At 40.7% G+C, this 17858-nt stretch overlaps 1 protein-coding gene across 3 annotated transcripts; it reads right to left on the minus strand.

The window, feature by feature from the left end:
• Nucleotides 1-1304: 1304 nt before the first annotated feature.
• Nucleotides 1305-15225, minus strand: LOC123364193 (C-C chemokine receptor type 5-like). 3 transcript variants are annotated; one of them, XM_045006092.1, is made up of 3 exons: nt 15120-15215; nt 13934-14112; nt 1305-2900 (listed from the first exon to the last, which is right to left on the minus strand). In XM_045006092.1, exon 3 carries the CDS (start codon nt 2887-2889, stop codon nt 1816-1818), a length of 1074 nt encoding a protein of 357 aa, XP_044862027.1. In that variant the 5' UTR covers nt 2890-2900; nt 13934-14112; nt 15120-15215; the 3' UTR covers nt 1305-1815. The 3 variants fall into 3 exon arrangements, with proteins under 3 accessions (XP_044862027.1, XP_044862026.1, XP_044862028.1); XM_045006091.1 differs by lacking the exon at nt 15120-15215 and adding an exon at nt 3967-4165 and having other exon boundaries at nt 13934-13977; XM_045006093.1 differs by lacking the exon at nt 13934-14112 and having other exon boundaries at nt 15120-15225.
• Between the last annotated feature and the right edge of the window lie 2633 nt (nt 15226-17858).

The raw sequence follows: 17858 nt of genomic DNA on the forward strand, positions 1-17858 counted from the left end.
ACCTGTGCTGGACCAGCAGATGTCGATAGCACTACCCAGAAAAAATACAGGTTCGGTTCGGGGTGAAGGCACTCGGCCAGGTTTATTGCTGACGAAGCACGGGCCTAGCTCCCTGGATCCGTGTCTACAGGTATGTTAACACATGTATGCCCGTGATAATGGACTCAGCTCAGTCAGCAGCAGGACTTTCTGCTGCCCCCTTGGCTGGACAAAGGTGCCCCTTCTTTGAGTTCTCTTTTATACATTGATACAAATAAGTTACGTACACTCCAGATGTATTACCAACATGTTATTGACACTACATGCTGGTTCAAACAAAACATCTCCACTCATCATTCTGTCCTCCTATCCTTGTCTTTACTGGGGGTTGGTGTGTTCCTATACCATCTCCCAAGAATTTTGTTTATACTATAACTCTATGTTGGGGTGTACCTGTATTAGCCTTCATGAATACCCAGTACCCAGTACTTCTTAGAAGCATCTGTGTTTTAGCAGTGTCAGACATGTTTTTGCCAAGTTCATGTACCAGACAGTGAATTTGTAAGCAGGTATTTGCTTTATCACAGGGCTTGACTTTGGCTCAAGACATGGCTTGGCTTTGCTAACTGTGCTTCAGGCCTCAGGTCTTGCACCAGGCCCCGTGCTCCAGGGTCTCTCTATCTCTGTACTACACTCCCTAGGCATACCATGGTGGTGGGGAGAAGAGATCTTACCTTTTTGAGACCCTGAGCTTCGCAAGCCCTGTCTTGCAGCCTACCCCTCTCCTCTCTTCCTATCTCTCTTTTAGCTGTCCTCAGCTGATGAGATGAGCCATCTGGTTAATTGGTTAATCATTTAGTCTTAGCTAATTATCTCCCTAATTTGCCCCATGTAGGGAAGCTTACTAAGTGGTGAGTCAGCCTAAGATTACTCACACTCTGTCACAGCCCCTTTAAAGAAAGTTAGCTCTTAAAGATATAAGTAATTGAATATTTCAGTTACATGTGTAAAACTGAATTCTAAATAAGGTAATGTAATGCAATAGTCAAGGGAAAAGGATTATTTTAAAGAGATAGTCACTGGTTAATAGCATAGGCCTGTTTGCTGCAATTCTGGTTAACAGAAGGTCAGTCATATCCCTCAACAGAAATGTGCACAAACTTTTATTCCCCTGTTTATCCAAAACCTCTTTTTCATGGTGATTTAAGAGGTCTTCCTGCCCTATAGGAAAAATAAGGTAGCAGCATAGCTGTAAATAAACCTCCCCCTACCATATAGTAGTTGATTATATTATGAAAAAAACCACTAATTTTTAAAATTCATGATAATTTTAGATCCTTTTATTCTTATTTTGTTGCAAAGCTGTTTTTGTCATAAATGCCCATTAATGAAAAATATTGAAGTAAAACAAGGCACATCAAGCTCCATATAAATGACCAATACACTCTCCGACAGCTGCCTTCCTCCCAGAGTTTTTCTTGTGGTCTTTTCATGTAGGTAACTGGTTCTTGAGAGAGGACATACCTCGTTCTCTGCCCTCTTCACACCATCTTTTGAATTATATTTCCTGAGGAAATCACATTGACACTTTGTTCATTGGCCAACATCCAGAGAACAAAGTCTTACTGCATTGGATTCCATGTTTGAAGTGGATGCTTATCAAAAAGCAGTATTTAGGTTTCCTGTGGAGTTGGTAGCATTCACTGCATAGAGAATGAGAAATATTGCAATGCCACAAAAAAATTAAGGACAATGACCATAAAAAATTGATTAATTCCACAACATTTTAAGTTAAAAGGAGGATGAAACTTTTACTGGATACATTTCTAATGCACTTTACAAACCAATGGAGATATCATGCTCTGCAGTGGAAGGGGTGTATGTGGAGCTAAACCGTTCTAATTTATCACCATGAAGAGCTGGACAGTGTTTGCAGAGGTAGATTGCAATGTCTTTTTGGAAAAAGGTATAAAGATATTTCCTAAACTTTTCACCAGCAAAGGCATAGATCACGGGGTTGATACAACAGTGGAACATTGCAATCGCTTCTGTCACTTGGATTGCTAGCTCCAGCTGCCTGCTGCTCTCACAGTTGTTTAGGGAAAATGAATCTTGAAAAGTGTACATGAGAACAACAATGTTGTATGGTGTCCAGAAGATAAAATAAACAATCATTACAATAAAAATAAGCCTGACTGCCTTATGTTTTTTCTCATTCCTACGTCTCAGTAATATTTTTATAATCTCTATGTAGCAGAAGATCATAATGACAAATGGAATGACAAGTCCCAGGATGTTCATCTTTAAAATCAGGAATTGCCTCCATTCTTTTTCATAATTTGATGGATAATGAGAGCTGCAAGTCCAGTGAGGACCTTCCTTTTGAACACTATGAAATATAAACCCTGGAAGAGAAGCTAATATTGCTATACCCCAAATGACAACACTTGTGAGGATGCCATAGGTAACCGTCCTAGCTTTTAAAGCAAACACTGCATGGACAATGGCCAGATATCTATCTATTGTCAAAAGTATTATGAAAAACATTCCACTGTAGAAGCCAGCAAAATAGACCCCTGAAAGAATTTTACACATTGCATTTCCAAAATCCCACTCACGTGCTGCATAGTAAGCCCAAAATGGCAGGGAAAGAATAAAAAGCAAATCGGAAATTGCCAGATTCAGCAGATAGATGTCAGTCATGCTTCTCAGCTTCTTGTATTTTATCAGGATCAGCACAACGAGCACATTGCCCACCAGGCCAAATATCAGCACCAAGGAATAAAGCGGTGGCAAAAAGTGGGATGCAAAATGTTTGACATCATTTGAACATGGTGCTGCACCATCCTGATCATAATAATACGTTGTTGTCTGTATCTCCATCTCCGGTTCACCAGTAGAAGTGTTCATTTTGCACTGGCCTAAGAATGAAGAAATGGATGATTATTTACAGGGTACTGTATAGTATCACAGTGAAACACAGGAATGAAATACATTATATTGTATAATCATATGTTCGTACAAGCCATTAAAATGTATTGTGCGTGTTGATTTTCACTTTAGAATACCCTTTGCTGTAAGCAGGATAACAACTGCTGATGTTAAGATGTAAAAACAAAATTGCAGATCACGTTAACAAAGAATTTAGAATTAACTTGCGGTTTGAACTTGCTAAATATTGTTTCCCACTTGTACTATGTATGAGAAGTGTTTGTCTTCAGTAGACCATGTGGCATCATAACATGGTGAAAACTAATTGCCAACTGACTAATAGTTCCAAGCTGGAACACTAGGAAGGTGTAGTAAGTGGTTTTCAGAAGTGTTAGAATGAACCAAAAAAGAGAGCAGCAGAAAAGAAGAGAAAACAGTTAATCTTTTTCAGCTTTCTGAACCAAATTCAGATGTCACTAGCCCACATCAAAGCAATAAGCCATGAGTGTGTGCGCATTGGTAGGCTCTGGGTGCAAAACTTCTAAGTAGCATCCACAGGCAAAAATTTGCAAAATATTATTTGTTGAAAATTATTTGCCTCCCCTAATGCTTATTCTATCAACAAGTTCTTAAATTTCTCGTGTAAAAGGACTTCCCTGTACTTCCGTATTTGGTTTCCATTGGTTCAGGAAAAAATAAGGGCCTGGCACTAGGGTCCACTTATCCCACTATGCAATATAAAGTGACCTTAATATCAATGTAAATTTATACTTAATATTATAGTACCAAAGTGGATTAAAGGGGCCCTTGTGTAAATGAGAATAAGGCCGTTAGTTAAGAAAATTGTTCCACTTTATCTTTAGGCCTTATTTTCATTTACACCCAGGCGACTTTAAACTGCTGTAGTCATGCAAAGGAGCCTTGAAGAAAGTGAGTGTATATATATATACATGGTCAGAGCAATGTCAAGTGGCCTTTCTGTAAATAAGAATCAGACTCCCTTTTTGTTTTTGTGTTTGTGATAATCTCCTTGTATACAACAAATAGCTGATTTACCTGTTAACTGGGAAAATGTGGAAGAAGAGATTAGACAACCAGAACCTATGTTGTGGGATGAAATGGCAAGTTTCACCTCTCTTGCAGTTCTGATCAAATCCAAACAATGAAAAATGTTTATATGTAGACTTCTAATGAAAACCTATCACTGTTCTCTAGCATCCAAGGAATATTCACCATGTTGTGCTCAGCTGCTAACCTGCAAGAGAATTCACAATATATAAATTGATATTCAAACTCCTCCCTGAATGACATCTAATTATTTAGAAACCATCATATTTTCTGAGCCATATTCTTGTATTTTAAATCTTTTGGTTAAAAAAATACTCTTACAATGTCCATTTTGAATGTATCCATAGTTAGGATTGGTTATCTTGTTCTAATTACTGGATTCTGCTGACATTTAATACTTGATTCAAGATTTTATTTCCTCTTATTGCAATGGCCTTTTGTCTGAATGCTAACTAGTTATTTCTTCAATATCAGAAATGCCTACTCTCTGGGGTATGAAAGTTGGTTGGAGTTAATGATTTAATAGATCTTTTCCATCAGTAACACCAGGGGCTAGGAAAACTGTCAGCAGCTGTTTGCAAATTATTAGTGAACACGTTTTGCTATTTAAATATGACTTGCATCCGACGAAGTGGGTATTCACCCACGAAAGCTCAGGCTGCAAAACGTCTGTTAGTCTATAAGGTGCCACAGGATTCTTTGCTGCTTTTACAGATCTATACTAACACGGCTACCCCTCTGATATTTAAATATGTTCGTTATTGAAAAATATTCAAAGGTTTTATATAAAATATTTTAACCTATAGATTTTTCATGAATTATTCACTACGAGTATAGCTTTGAATATTCATTATTTATAATAAAGGATTTGTACTGTGCAATTGGTCACATAAGTCACATGATATTGTTTCCTCTCCTTGCTCAGATGACTGCAACTTTTATAAACAGGAGGGTTTGACTAAGTCCTTTCCAGTGGGTACTGTGGTGTGGATGCATCTACACCAGTTTCTGCAACCATTCTTGCAAACCAAACAACTCATACAAATGTTTACAGAAAACAAATTAAAAGGTTGTAAATACTGAGGCACCTTTCATGGCTGAGCAAAGGCTACAAACATTCTTGCCTTGTAGCGTTTTGAGTGACTGTACTATATTTGAAAAAGGACAGAAGTTTTGGGTGTGATGTTTGCCACCTCATCTGCAATGACAGTTTCAGTGGAGGAGCAAAGCACACAAAACTCTCGGTGGTGATAGTTAATACTGCACGCATCTTTTGTTGTGTTTTCCCTGCTAGGTTGGGATTCAGCTTTGTGGCTGTACAATCTTTCGGGAGGTGCTTTGCTGCACAGTTCCCCAGTGACATTGTGGCACATCTGCGTTCATCAAAAGGAACTCTTCATTCAGTGCTTAATTCATGTCCCTCTCTTGCTGGTGGTTAAACATTGTACAGCCTCTGGTTTGCTTGGCTTGTTTAACCAGAAGTATATTACGTACAAATAAATACCACATTAAAAGAAAATTAAGGCTGCAAAGTCTTGCACTGTAAAGTCAGGAAATGTCAGCATGAAGGTTGCCTCTTAGTTAACGCACTCAGCCACAAAGTGGCTCATAGAACTCAGAGCCCTTAAGGTAGGTCTGTGACATACTGGGGCACAGTCCAGACTAATGAGTAGCTGTCACTCTTGCCTGTAACCTGGGGTACCCTTTTCAATACCTTGCTACTGTAGCCACTGAACGGGACTGCTCACAAACAGCCACCAGCATGTAAATCACACACAGGTATGTCTGTTTCTGTTGCAGCCAGTCAGCCACACCTTGGCTCTTACCAGCTTTAAAGATTACCCCAGGCTGACCCCAACACACTCCCAGTCCCAGATTTGCCCCCAGAAATGTATGTCCTGTATTGCCCAGTGCCCTCCTGGATAGTACAACTATATTAAGTCAATTATTCCTCTAAGAGAAAAATATCCCAATTTATTATTTTAAATAGTTATCCAGACACTTCAATTTAAACACACTGGATTAGATAAAACAGTAAAACTAATTTATTAACTACAAAGAGAGAGATTTTAAGTGAGTACAAATAATAAGGCATAAAATAGTTGCAAGAAAAATAAAGATAAATGCTTACTTAAGAAACTATACTATACTTATCATTTAATACATGGCCCCATGATTTATTTATTGTGCACCGTCCAAGCCCTGCACTGAATACATAATTAATAATTGCCTAAGACTTTTTATGGTGCTCACCACTAGACCATCTGAGTGCCCCGCAAACATTAATAAGTTTATCTTCAAAACATTCCTTTGAGGTAAAGGATATTATCCTCATTTTACAAATGAGGAACTGACACAGAGAAAGATTAAGATAAATAATGTCCACTAATTTTGTGTGCCGAATTTGAGATCTTTAGGGCTGACTTTTCAGATCATTTAGCATTATGTAACACTTCAAAGCACCGCTCCCATTGACTTCAGTTGCAGTTGTGTGTGCTCAGCACTTCTGCAAATCAGATCCTGGGGTTTCAAGCTGGGTACCCAGAAAAAAAAGAACACACAATTAGTGACCTCTTGTGAAAAGTCTGATTTACGTGACTTGTCAAGAATCCCATAAGAACTCTCTGGCAGAACTGTCTGTAAGATATCATCAGAAGAACATTGAGACCATGCTTTTGTTCTGAATGTGTAATTTCATTTCAGAAGCTCCAGTAGTTCCCATTCTCATGATGCTTTACAATTGATGTTCGTAATGTGAAATCCAGGATCATTTCTGTGTGTAAGTCCAATGGACCCATTCAGGCTTCTTCATGCAGAGCTACCCTACCATTCAAGAATAAGAGATCTGAGTTTTCACGAGTCTTAGTTTCTGAGCATGCTGATCAGATGAGTTTCCAGGGGCTCCATAATTGTGCTCACAGCTGAGTGATTTTTGAGGGCCCTTTATGGCTACATTTGCTAATAGGATGAGTTTTGAGGGTGTCCTGTGCCTGAGTTTGCTAGTAGGAGTTACCAGGGTCCCCTATACCTGAATTTGCTGGCAAGGGAAAAGGGTAAATTTTGAGGGTTGCCCCTACCCCCCAAACATTTTCTTATTTAAAAAAAATAATAATTCCTTCATCCCTTTGGGTTCCCCCCCAACCAGCTGCAGTGATAATGAGGATGTGGGACAATCACCTCGAATGTCTCTTTCCTCAATCTGCATTCAAGTTTGAAAGAGTTGAATGAATCTCCAAACATTCACCAGACTGAGATAACAGGTGGGAATAAGTTTTGAGACCCCACCTTTGTAGCTGAGGGACTTCTACTGCTTCCAGGTAGAAATGCAGGATTGGGTGATTCAGAGCACTGAATGGCACATTAAGAAACTTAAGGTTCTGAGCTGAAGCCTAATGAAGCCTGTGCATTAACTTCCGTGAACTATATACTTCCACCAAACGAAGAGCGGCTACTTCTCTTGTAGCTTTTTGTGTTAAACTCTACCATAGCCACCTGTTTTCCCACAATTGCAGCAGAATCAGGCTCTCTTCTCAATATGTGAAGAGGCTGATAGATGGCAGTCTCATGTAGCTTTTGTCTTATGAACTACTGTAATATCCCACGTAGCACAAAAATCTAACACCAAACAAGCCAACAAAAACTGAAACGTTCTGCTTTTAGGCTGCTGGTGTCAAAATTTGTTCTATGTGGTGTTCATGTAGCCAAGTCGGTCAGGGATATTAGAGTGACAGATAGAAGTTGGTCCAATAAAATATATTACCTCATTCACCTTGTATCAAAATTTAGTAGAAGTGTTGCCTAAATCAAAATCCAATTTTGTCTGCCTCAGCATTTTATTATACTTTGTGTACAGTCGCTCTCACTTTAAAGTCTGTCAGAGTTGTCTACAGAAGAGACTCTACTGAGGCATATAGGATAACCAGAGCCTGCCTGCCATGAAAAGAAAGAAACCATTAAGAAGTAAAGGAGAAGGGAGGAAAATCAAGTACTTGGGAGAAAGTTTCATCCCCTAACACCAATCTTAGTATCTGTCTGGAAAATTTCACTATGTGAAAACCCTGTTTAGTAGGGATGATAATGTCCATCTCTGAGGGATGTCTCTCAGCCTGTTTTGTGTCTAGAGATAGCTCTGTTGTGAGAACACGTGGGTGACAGTTCCCCTTCTCTGGATCATGTAACCTTCATATGGTGGAGATTCAGAGGGTAAGTTTTCTGAGGAGATTTTCACAAAAGCAGAGCTCTAGTATCAAGATCCTTTTCATAAGAACATAAGAATGGCCCTACTAGGTCAGACCAAAGGTCCATCTAGCCCAGTATCCTGTCTTCTGACATTGGCCAATGCCAGGTGTCCCAGGGGGAATGAACAGAACAGATAATCATCAAGTGATCCATTCCATGTTGCTCATTCCCGGCTTCTGGCAAACAGACACTAAGGACACCATCCCTGCCAATCCTGGCTAATAGCCATTGATGGACCTGTCCTCTATGAATTTATCTAGTTCTTTTTTGAACCCTGTTATAGTCTTGGCCTTCTCAACATCCTCTGGCAAAGAGTTCCAAAGGTTGACTGTGTGTTGTGTGAAGAAATACTTCCTTTTGTTTGTTTTTAACCTGTTGCCTATTCATTTCATTTGGTAACCCCTGGTTCTTGTGTTATGAGAAGGAGTAAATAACACTTCCTTATTTAATTTCTCCACACCAGTCATGATTTTATAGACCTCAATCTTTTTTACAAGCTGAAAAGTCCCAGTCTTATCAATCTCTCCTCATATGGAAGCTGTTCCATACCCCTGATAATTTTTGTTGCCCCTTTCTCTCAATCACTGTCTCCAAGGCTAAACCACAACTGCTTCTATCTTATGTGCAAATCAAATGTGGGTGAGTAGACAAATGCATGCAATAAAGCAGTGGTTTTCAACCTGTGGTCCGCAGACTATGTCTAAGATTTTCCTCCATTTGAAATTCTTAGGGGTCCGCAAATGAAAAAAGGTTGAAAACCATTGCAATAAAGTATCAACTTTTTGCAATCAGTACAAAATTAGAAATATGTTCTCTAAAATACCTGCAGAAAATTCATTCCTCTCATCCACACAGACATTCTTAGTTAAGAAAGATTCCAAGGAGTAGGAAATTCTATACAAATTGCAAAGGAAATCACTATTTGCATGTATTTTTTTAAGAACTTGAGCCTAATAATTATTTCTGTTTGTGTGCATTCAGAGAAGAGGAGCGTTCAGCTTGTCTGTCTGCTTGTCACTTAACAATAACCCAGGGATGCATATTTTAGGCATCTTTAGGAAATGCTGCCTGCAGAATCATCCCCAAAGAAACCCATATTCTCGCACAGTAAGTTCCCACAGGCTTTTGGGAGGATGGTTCTATAGAGGACAACTATTTTCCTGGCTTCTTCTCCTCCTGCTCTCCACCCACCTGCTGAAACTGCAGAGCTATTGATGGGGAAGCCTGCAGGGTGCTTTTTGCTGGGGGGTAAAGTGTGAATTACATCATTGTTGTTCATCTTCCCACACACCTTCCACACATACAGGCCAGTTTTGCTGGGTATTGTTGCAGTTTCTGGCTTGTCTGTGGACATGGGGGTGACTAGATGGTTTAGACTTCAATCTAGTTAAAGCTTCAGACCTTGGAGAAGGGGAGCTCTCACCAGCTCTTACCCTTTCCAGGCCTGGAAATGTCCTTGTACTCAGTATTTTCAAAAGTTCAGCAACTCTGTAGTTTGGCTTTCACTATGTCCACTTCCAATTGATCTGTCATCTTGTCATGTGGAATTCATTAACAAAAATACTCTTTCAGCATATGCTTTGCTACATGAAATAGAAAGTATATAAGAACCTAGTTTTTTTTTCAATTTCTTGAAGTTTCTACTTCCAGTTGGGTTTGTCATCTTGAAAATCAAAGTATTTCTCTTCTGTACTTGTGCAGTTTAGAAACTCAGGAGACAAAATGACTTTAGATTGTACAAAATTCTTCACATAACTTATCCATGTCAGAAACTTTATCAGTTTTGCATGCTTAATCTTCAGTAAACTCTTCAAAGGAATGATTTGCCAATAAGACAGTTTCTTGTGCGTATTGTTTTCACTGAGGTTATATCTGTTTTGTAAATGATTTTGTGCTCGCTGATAAAAAATAAAAGCAGAACCTCTGTTTCACACTTCCTTCATTCACTTTCACTGAGAGTCTTTAGTTTGAAAGTCACAGCATAACCACAAATGTTTTCATTTATTCTGCATTCTAGTTTCTTGTCTACACTGGATATCAATTTGAACAATGAAGTTACTTTGAATGAGTTTGACTCCAGAGCTTTAGTAGTGTCTGTGAATATTTTTAGAGCACGGCTCAAGAAGAAACAGTACAATTCAGCAATTTCATTCCAAAACTATCCCATATTACTCCAGGACATTTATATGTTTCCAAAGATTGAAAGTGACTTGTAAGCTCTTTCCAACATATTGCTACTGAGTTAATAGCACGTACAAGTGACAGCCAACGTGTGACTACGTGACATAGAATTTTACTGTTTTCTGCCCCAGCAAATTCGCAAAACTCTTTAAGCTGATGAATTCTTAGTGAGTGAAAGTTAAAATGGCTGTAAACTTTTAAAACTAGGTTTTGTACATCAATGTTGAGTTGGTTACTGCACATCTTGTGCTGTTGTGTGTGATGAGCTGAACAATGGGCAGCAAGAAGATCATGGTTTCTCTCTTTCAATTTTTGTAAAACACTGTTAAATGTAGAAAAATTAACACTTGTGCTGTCTGTCTCCTCTTAGCATCTGTTAAGAGGCCAAGAGAAGAGATTAAAGAGGCTAGGACTTTTCAGCTTGGAAAAGAGGACACTAAGGGGGGCTATGATAGAGGTATATAAAATCATGAGTGGTGAGGAGAAAGTAAGTAAGGAAAAGTTATTTACTTGTTCCCATAATATAAGAACTAGGGGCCACCAAATGAAATTAATGGGCAGCTGGTTTAAAACAAATAAAAGGAAGTTCTTCTTCACAAAGCGCACAGTCAACCTGTGGAACTCCTTACCTGAGGAGGTTGTGAAGGGTAGGACTATAACAGGGTTTAAAAGAGAACTAGATAAATTCATGGAGGTTAAGTCCATTAATGGCTGTTAGCCAGGATGGGTAAGGAATGGTGTCTCTAGCCTCTGTTTGTCAGAGGGTGGAGATGGATAGCAGGAAAGAGATCACTTGATAACTACCTTTTAGGTTCACTCTCTCTGGGGCACCTGGCAGACAGGATACCGGGCTAGATGGACCTTTGGTCTGACCCAGTATGGCCCTTCTTATGTTCTGTTTGGTATAGTATGGTATGGTGCTGTAGGACTAGCAGATATTTCCCAATTTGTGCATTTGGGATATTTGAAGCAAGAGAGTCTCAGCCCTGACTGACTCAGTTATGGCATCACAGCTCATTGCTCAAGGAGCATGCTGTGTTAATTTAAGTTTCCAAAGGTGGTTTGGTCAAAACCTCCTCACAGCAGTCAGTGAGAATGAATGTTGCAAAACTACAAGAGAACAAAGCCATATAAGAGGATGGCGTTTCCCTCATCAGCAGTGCTAGCTCAGAGAACAAAAACACATGCCCAAGTTTTCCTTCCCTTTTCAAGGTTCAAACACAAGGCTTCCCCTTGCCAATGGATAAATAAGTAAAACAAGTGGAGGCCAACCTAGGTGATGGTGTTCTTTGATTTAAGCTGCAATGTTCACAGGACTGGTGATTTGGATGAGGTCTGGTGGGGTGGGCTGGGGGGCGGGGAGAATTTACCTTTAGCAACTCTTAATCGATATTGTGGTTAAGGGCAGCTAGATCTTTGCATGGATGCACTTTCGGGTGGAGTTTGTGAAAGCCCCAAATCTAAATGAAATCAAATACTGAGCCACCCTCTTCACAGGTGTTGGAAGGAGATGCTGGTTGGTTCCTCCCAGCAGGCATGGCTCAATATCTCTGCCCTGGATTTAAGGTAGTAACTCTCTGGGCAGAAGGAACACTGGGAATCTCTTCAGGGAAACCCTTAGGACCAGCTAACCTTGGGGAGAAAGCAAGGGTCACCCTTCTCTTGCTCTATTTGAGTTACCAACTAGAAGGTCACACACTTTGTATCCTGTGTAGGCCAAGCATGTTCACCCACTAGGGGCTCCTCACATCCCTCCATTTCCCACCTTGAAATTCCCCAAGTGCCACCCTCTCATCTCCAGGACTGACCTTAAGTGTTTTGTTGCTCAGGGAGATAAATGTTTTCAGAGGCTCTACACAAGGCACCCGTGCATTCATACAAATCTTGTCCATTTGGCACCTCCAAATGTTGGTGCCCAGGGTGGTTGTCCTGCCCACCCACCCCTAAGCTGGCCCTGCCCATCCCCCTATATTTCCAGGACTCCCTACAACTCCCCAAATTTCCCTCTGCCAAGGTTCTTTGTGCGTCCCTTCTCCCTTCCCTCTCATTCACACCTTCCCACCCACCAGGGGTTCTGTGGGCCATGCCCCTTTCCCCCAGACAAGGTCCTCCAATCTCCCCCACCAGGGGTTCTGTGCCCCCAATCTTCCCGTCTTCAAATACCCTCTTCACTCCCATGCTACAGGCTCTGTCTGCCCTCCATTCTCGTCCTTAAATCCAATGCGCGGGGCTTATGGGACTCCTTCCCCTCCCATACCAGGGGCTATGTGCACTCCCCTATTTCCCTCTCCCTCCACTCCATTATTTGTCTTCTTTCTGTCTGTGAGAGGATAAGTAGAGAAGGGATGTTATATTATTCAGACAGTGTTAATGGGTGCCAACCAAGCAGTTGTTTGGTCTACAGCCAGTTGCAGAAGTGCTTGAAGCTGTGGATCTGCTAAACAGCAGGGGTTCCATGTGTTCCTCATTCCGACCCCCCCTTTCAGTTTTCTGATTTTCCCCCAAACCAACAGGGCTCTGGGCGTTGATGTCTAGAACATTCCCTGAAATTTTGCAAGTAATCAGATGTGGAGCTCAAAAGTTATAATGTTACAGACTGAAATGCTTTTGAGTTGAGAATAATGCCAATAAAACCCAAGGGAATGGAGTAAGTGTGAACTACATTCTGTTCAGAGCAGGGTGAAATTACTACTCCAGTTTCTAAGGTATAAGCCCAGCCAAAAGGCAAGTCTTCCCCTTCCTAGAATTGAATCAGCACAACACAGTATCCTTTGGATAATACTGGCCTCTTCCTTTCTATACATGACAGCTGAGCCCTGGACACTGAGACCCAGCTGCATCTGCTCTCAAATCACTTACCTCTTGCCAATATGGTTCTATATCCTTGAAGATTTGGCAGGAAAATGATAGGTTTGGCCCTTCCTGGATGAAACCTGGCCTTGCCCTCAGGGGACTTCCAAGACCCAGATGCTTTATATTCCTCACTAAAAGCAAAATGACATTCTTGCAAAAATTGCAAGTTGCAGAGCCTTTTTGCTGTTAAATACAAATAGTTGATTTAAAGGATCGCAATCAAATGATCATGTTTTTCCTTACACTGTAGCTTCCCATTTAAAAAAGTGGAACACTATCAGTATAGCAAGACCACACAATATTAATTCCACACATAGCCAAGATGCTAGCTGTAACCGACCTTCCAAAAATGCATTGTTTTGGCATCAACGTGTCCTATATGCTCAACATATTCAGGAAAGCACACATATAATACTCTTTTTTCCTACAGCAGAAGTGCCTGTGAAAGCATTGTACAAACACTGATGAATTAAGCTCCACAATACAGTAGAACCTCAGAGTTATGAACACATCAGGAATGGAGGCTGTTTGTAATTCTGAACAAAATATTATGGTTGTTCTTTCAAAAGTTTACATCTGAACATTGACTTAATACAGCTTTGAAATTTTACTATGCAGAAGAAAAATGCTGCTTTTAACCATCTTAATGTAAATGAAACAAGCACAGAAACAGTTTCCTTACCTTGTCAAATCTTTGTTTTAAACTTTCCCTTTTTTTAGTAGTTTGTTTAACACAGAACTGTACTGTATTTGCTGCTTTTTTGTCTCTGCTGCTGCTTGATTGTGTACTGCCAGTTCCAAATGAGCTGTGTGGTTGACAGGTCAGTTCGTAACTCTGGTGTTCGTAACTCTGAGGTTCTACTGTAGCACAGTGAGCAAGAGAAACCAGGGCACAAAGAAATGAAATTAATTCCTCAAAGTCGCCAAGCAAGTCTGTGATAGAGATGGTAATAGGACTCAGCACTCCAGAGGCCAGTCCCATACTTTAATTACTAGGCTTTACTTCCTCCCATATGACTGATTCAGAGAAAATCAGATTGAAGCAATTCAAACAGTTCTAAAGAATTTAACAGCTCCTGCAGTCACAACCCTTTCAGAGTGGGATGATGTATATAAAAAGCGGGATAATGCTCTGTACCAGAGATTCTCTATCCTGGGTTCACAGCCAGATGTCAGAGGGTCATGACCACCCTGCCCTTCCTATTTTGCTCATGGGGAAGGTGGGTCTCAGTACCAAAAAGAAGAACCACTGCTCTATCCTATATAACTACAACTGCCAATTTACAATGGATTTGCACATTATATGAAGGCAGGGCTTACACCAAGTGTTTGTACTGCCAGATCCAGTGCAGTTTTCCTGAACCACTCCTGCCGCAGACTTTAATTCTCTCTGAGCAGTAGAGAGCCTCTTTACATGTGGCGATAAGATGTTAAATGGTACAGCTTCAGCATCGTGCAATATGAGTTGCAAGCTCAGCTCGTGGCATGCAATAAAACTGATACCCCCTAGATCAGATATGAAGGATTTTATGTTTAATGTGCTCATGTTCTTAGATGAAGCCATCTTCAAATCAAAGTTTTCCAGAAACACTTTCAAAACCAAAATCCAGAGTTGTTTTTAATATAATGTTGGAGAGAGTTTTCAGCAAGACTTATTCTATTTGTCCTGATGGCTTTGGTCATTCCACTGCATTCCCAACTAGCTCAATCCCTATCTTGTTTCCTATCTGGTTTCCTGCTCAAATGGTTCTGAAAGGCTGCATCCCTTGCTTCATTACACCATCATTAGTGTTAATTCTTAATAATTTACTATACCTTTTCACTTAATAAATGACAGAGAGAGAGAGAAAAGATAATAAGATACTCACTGATTTACCAAGCTTCTTATGGAAGATAACTGTATCACTGTTTTTGTGACCAGTAGGGTGATTAACCCTATCTACTTCTTCAGAAACTAGGAAACATGGAGCTTCCTGTGTCAAGAGAATTCTGCTGCATCTCAGATGTTTTGCAAGCGTTATTACACAAAGTGAAGGAACAGTTCTTCTTTTCTAAAAATGGACCTTCAACAACCAGTTCCATCTAGAACTTAATGGAGATCTTATAGCGCTGAATTCTGAGAGTGCATGTTAATTGCATAATTGAGGGATTAGAGCTCCAATCCTACAGATTCACTAGCCCAGATACTGTGTCACAATTGGATTGTGGACAGAGCATGAGTCAGGCAAAGCTGGGCAGCAGAGGGTCAGAGACCAAGATGGACCAGAGGACAAACCAAGAGTCAGGTATCAGGAGGCAGGCTGGGTCAGAAGCCAGAGTCTGGGATCTTTCTCACACATGGCTGAAGCAAAGCAGTCTGCACTCAGACAACTCTCTAGCATGGCTTCCTGGCTTATGAACCAGTGCCAACCAATCAGTGGGCTGCAAGGAGCTGCCACTTAGGTCCATTACTTCCTGCTGGGCCCAGCCTCACAGGGTCCTCCCATGGGAGCCTAGCTTAAGTCTCTTGTGGTGATGTTGAGGTGTCAGTGGCCCACACCCTTCCTAGTTCTTATATCAACTTCTTCTTCATGTCCCTCTTTGGGGTGATGCAAGTTCAGGTGTATCTGGATGAGCCTTGTGAAATTCCTCTACCAGGTTAGTGGTGTGGATATGTAAGGCAGGATCCCAAGCATGCTTCTCAGGGCTGTAAATTTCCCAGTCCATCAGATAATACAGGTGGCCATGTACCCATTAGGATTTGAGGGTGACATGAACTTTATATTCCTTTTAATGGACCTGGATTTCAACTGGAGGAGGTAGTCATGTGGTTCAGTCAGGGAAGGGCATCTCTGTGTAAGGCTTCAGAAGGGAAACATGGAAAACTGTGTGTATTTTGAAAGATGGGGGAAGCTTGAGTTTCAATGTAATCGAGTTATTCTGCTGGCATATTGGGAAGGATCCCAGGAACTCATGGTCCAATTTGCAGTAAGGTCTCTTGGTCTTTAGGTGTTTGGCAGAGAACCATACCTACTGTAAATACTGGAGTTTCTTGTCACCAACAGTTTACATGCCTCTTGTAGGCCTTCTTAGCCTCTAAGTGGTTCTTGAGTTCTTATTGAATCAGAGCCAATCGGTGATGGCAGGGTTTGGGGAGGCCACTGGTAATGCTGATTGAAAACAGAGGTGGAACCCATAATTAGCAAAGAAGGAGTTCCTACCTGTAGAGGCATGGTTGGGGTTATTGTAGGAAAACTCTGAGTGTAGCAAAAGCATGGACCAGTTGTCTTGATGATAACCCCCAGTTGTTCCATTGTCAATATGTAAAGTTCTTGCTTATACTCTTCTTCCTGATGAAGAATGGCTACTTAACTAAGTGATAATCCACTTGACTTTGATGCCTGGCTTGAATGTTGGTTTGTCTTTTGTTTCTGAATAATTGGTTTGTGCCTGCTTTTCTAAATGTGGAGCATGTTACAGCAATGTTATACAGTAGAATCTTATAACTTTACATACAATGTCAATACACATATTTTATGAGGACAATAATGTTCAGCAGATTACGAGTTTCCAAATGATACCTCTGTCATAAACAGATAGTTAAGGTTTAATGTCTCTTTTACCTGTAAAGGGTTAAGAAGCTCAGTAAATCTGGCTGACACCTGACCAGAGGACCAATAGGGGGACAAGATACTTTCAAATCTTGGTGGAGGGAGTTCTTTGTTTGTGTTCTTTGTTTTGGGTTCGTTCGTTCTCAGGACTGAGAGGGACCAGACGTCAATCTAGGCTCTCCAAATTTTTCTGAATCAGTCTCTCATGTTCAAACTTGTAAGTAGCACAGGCAAGGCGTGTTAGTCTTATGCTTGTTTTCTCAATCTGTAAATGTTTCTTTTGCTGGAAGGATTTTTACCTCTGTTTGCTGTAACTTTGAACCTGAGGCTAGAGGGGGTTTCCTCTGGGCTATATGAATCTAAGTTCCCTGTAAGCATTTTCCATCCTGATTTTACAGAGATGATTTTTACCTTTCTTTTTCTTTAATTAAAAGTTTTCTTTTTAAGAACCTGATTGATTTTTCTTTGTTTTAAGATCCAGGGAATTGGGTCTGAACTCACCAGGAGTTGGTGGGGGAAAAGAGGGGGTGGTGGTTAATTTCTCCTTGTTTTAAGATCCAAGGGTTTTGGATCTGTGTTCCCCAGGGAAGGTTTTGGGGGGACAGAAAGTGTGCCAGACACTGATTTCTGGCTGGTGGCAGCGATACCAGATCTAAGCTAGGAATTAAGCTTAGAAGGGTCCATGCAGGTCCCCACATCTGTACCCGAAAGTTCAGAGTGGGGGAGGAAACCTTGACAACCTCACAAGGCATACTTTGTACAAAATTTATCATGGTCTTGTAAAAAGGATGGACATAGAGGTATAGTCTGTCACAAGACCTTAGCTTAGAAGGCAAGTGTGGGGATGTTGGGCCACTCTTCCTTTCATTCAAGCAGCCAAGAGGCAATGCACAGGGTGAGGTCAATGAAGGCACATAGACAGGTACGGTTTCCAACAATGTCGTCGTTTACCCCATCACTGATCCCCCAGTGGAACTGGGAAAATTGGGCTGCCTCATTACACTCAGCATCAGCTAC

This window comes from Mauremys mutica, chromosome 2 (assembly GCF_020497125.1).
Source record: "Mauremys mutica isolate MM-2020 ecotype Southern chromosome 2, ASM2049712v1, whole genome shotgun sequence".
NCBI classification, from domain to species: domain Eukaryota; kingdom Metazoa; phylum Chordata; order Testudines; family Geoemydidae; genus Mauremys; species Mauremys mutica.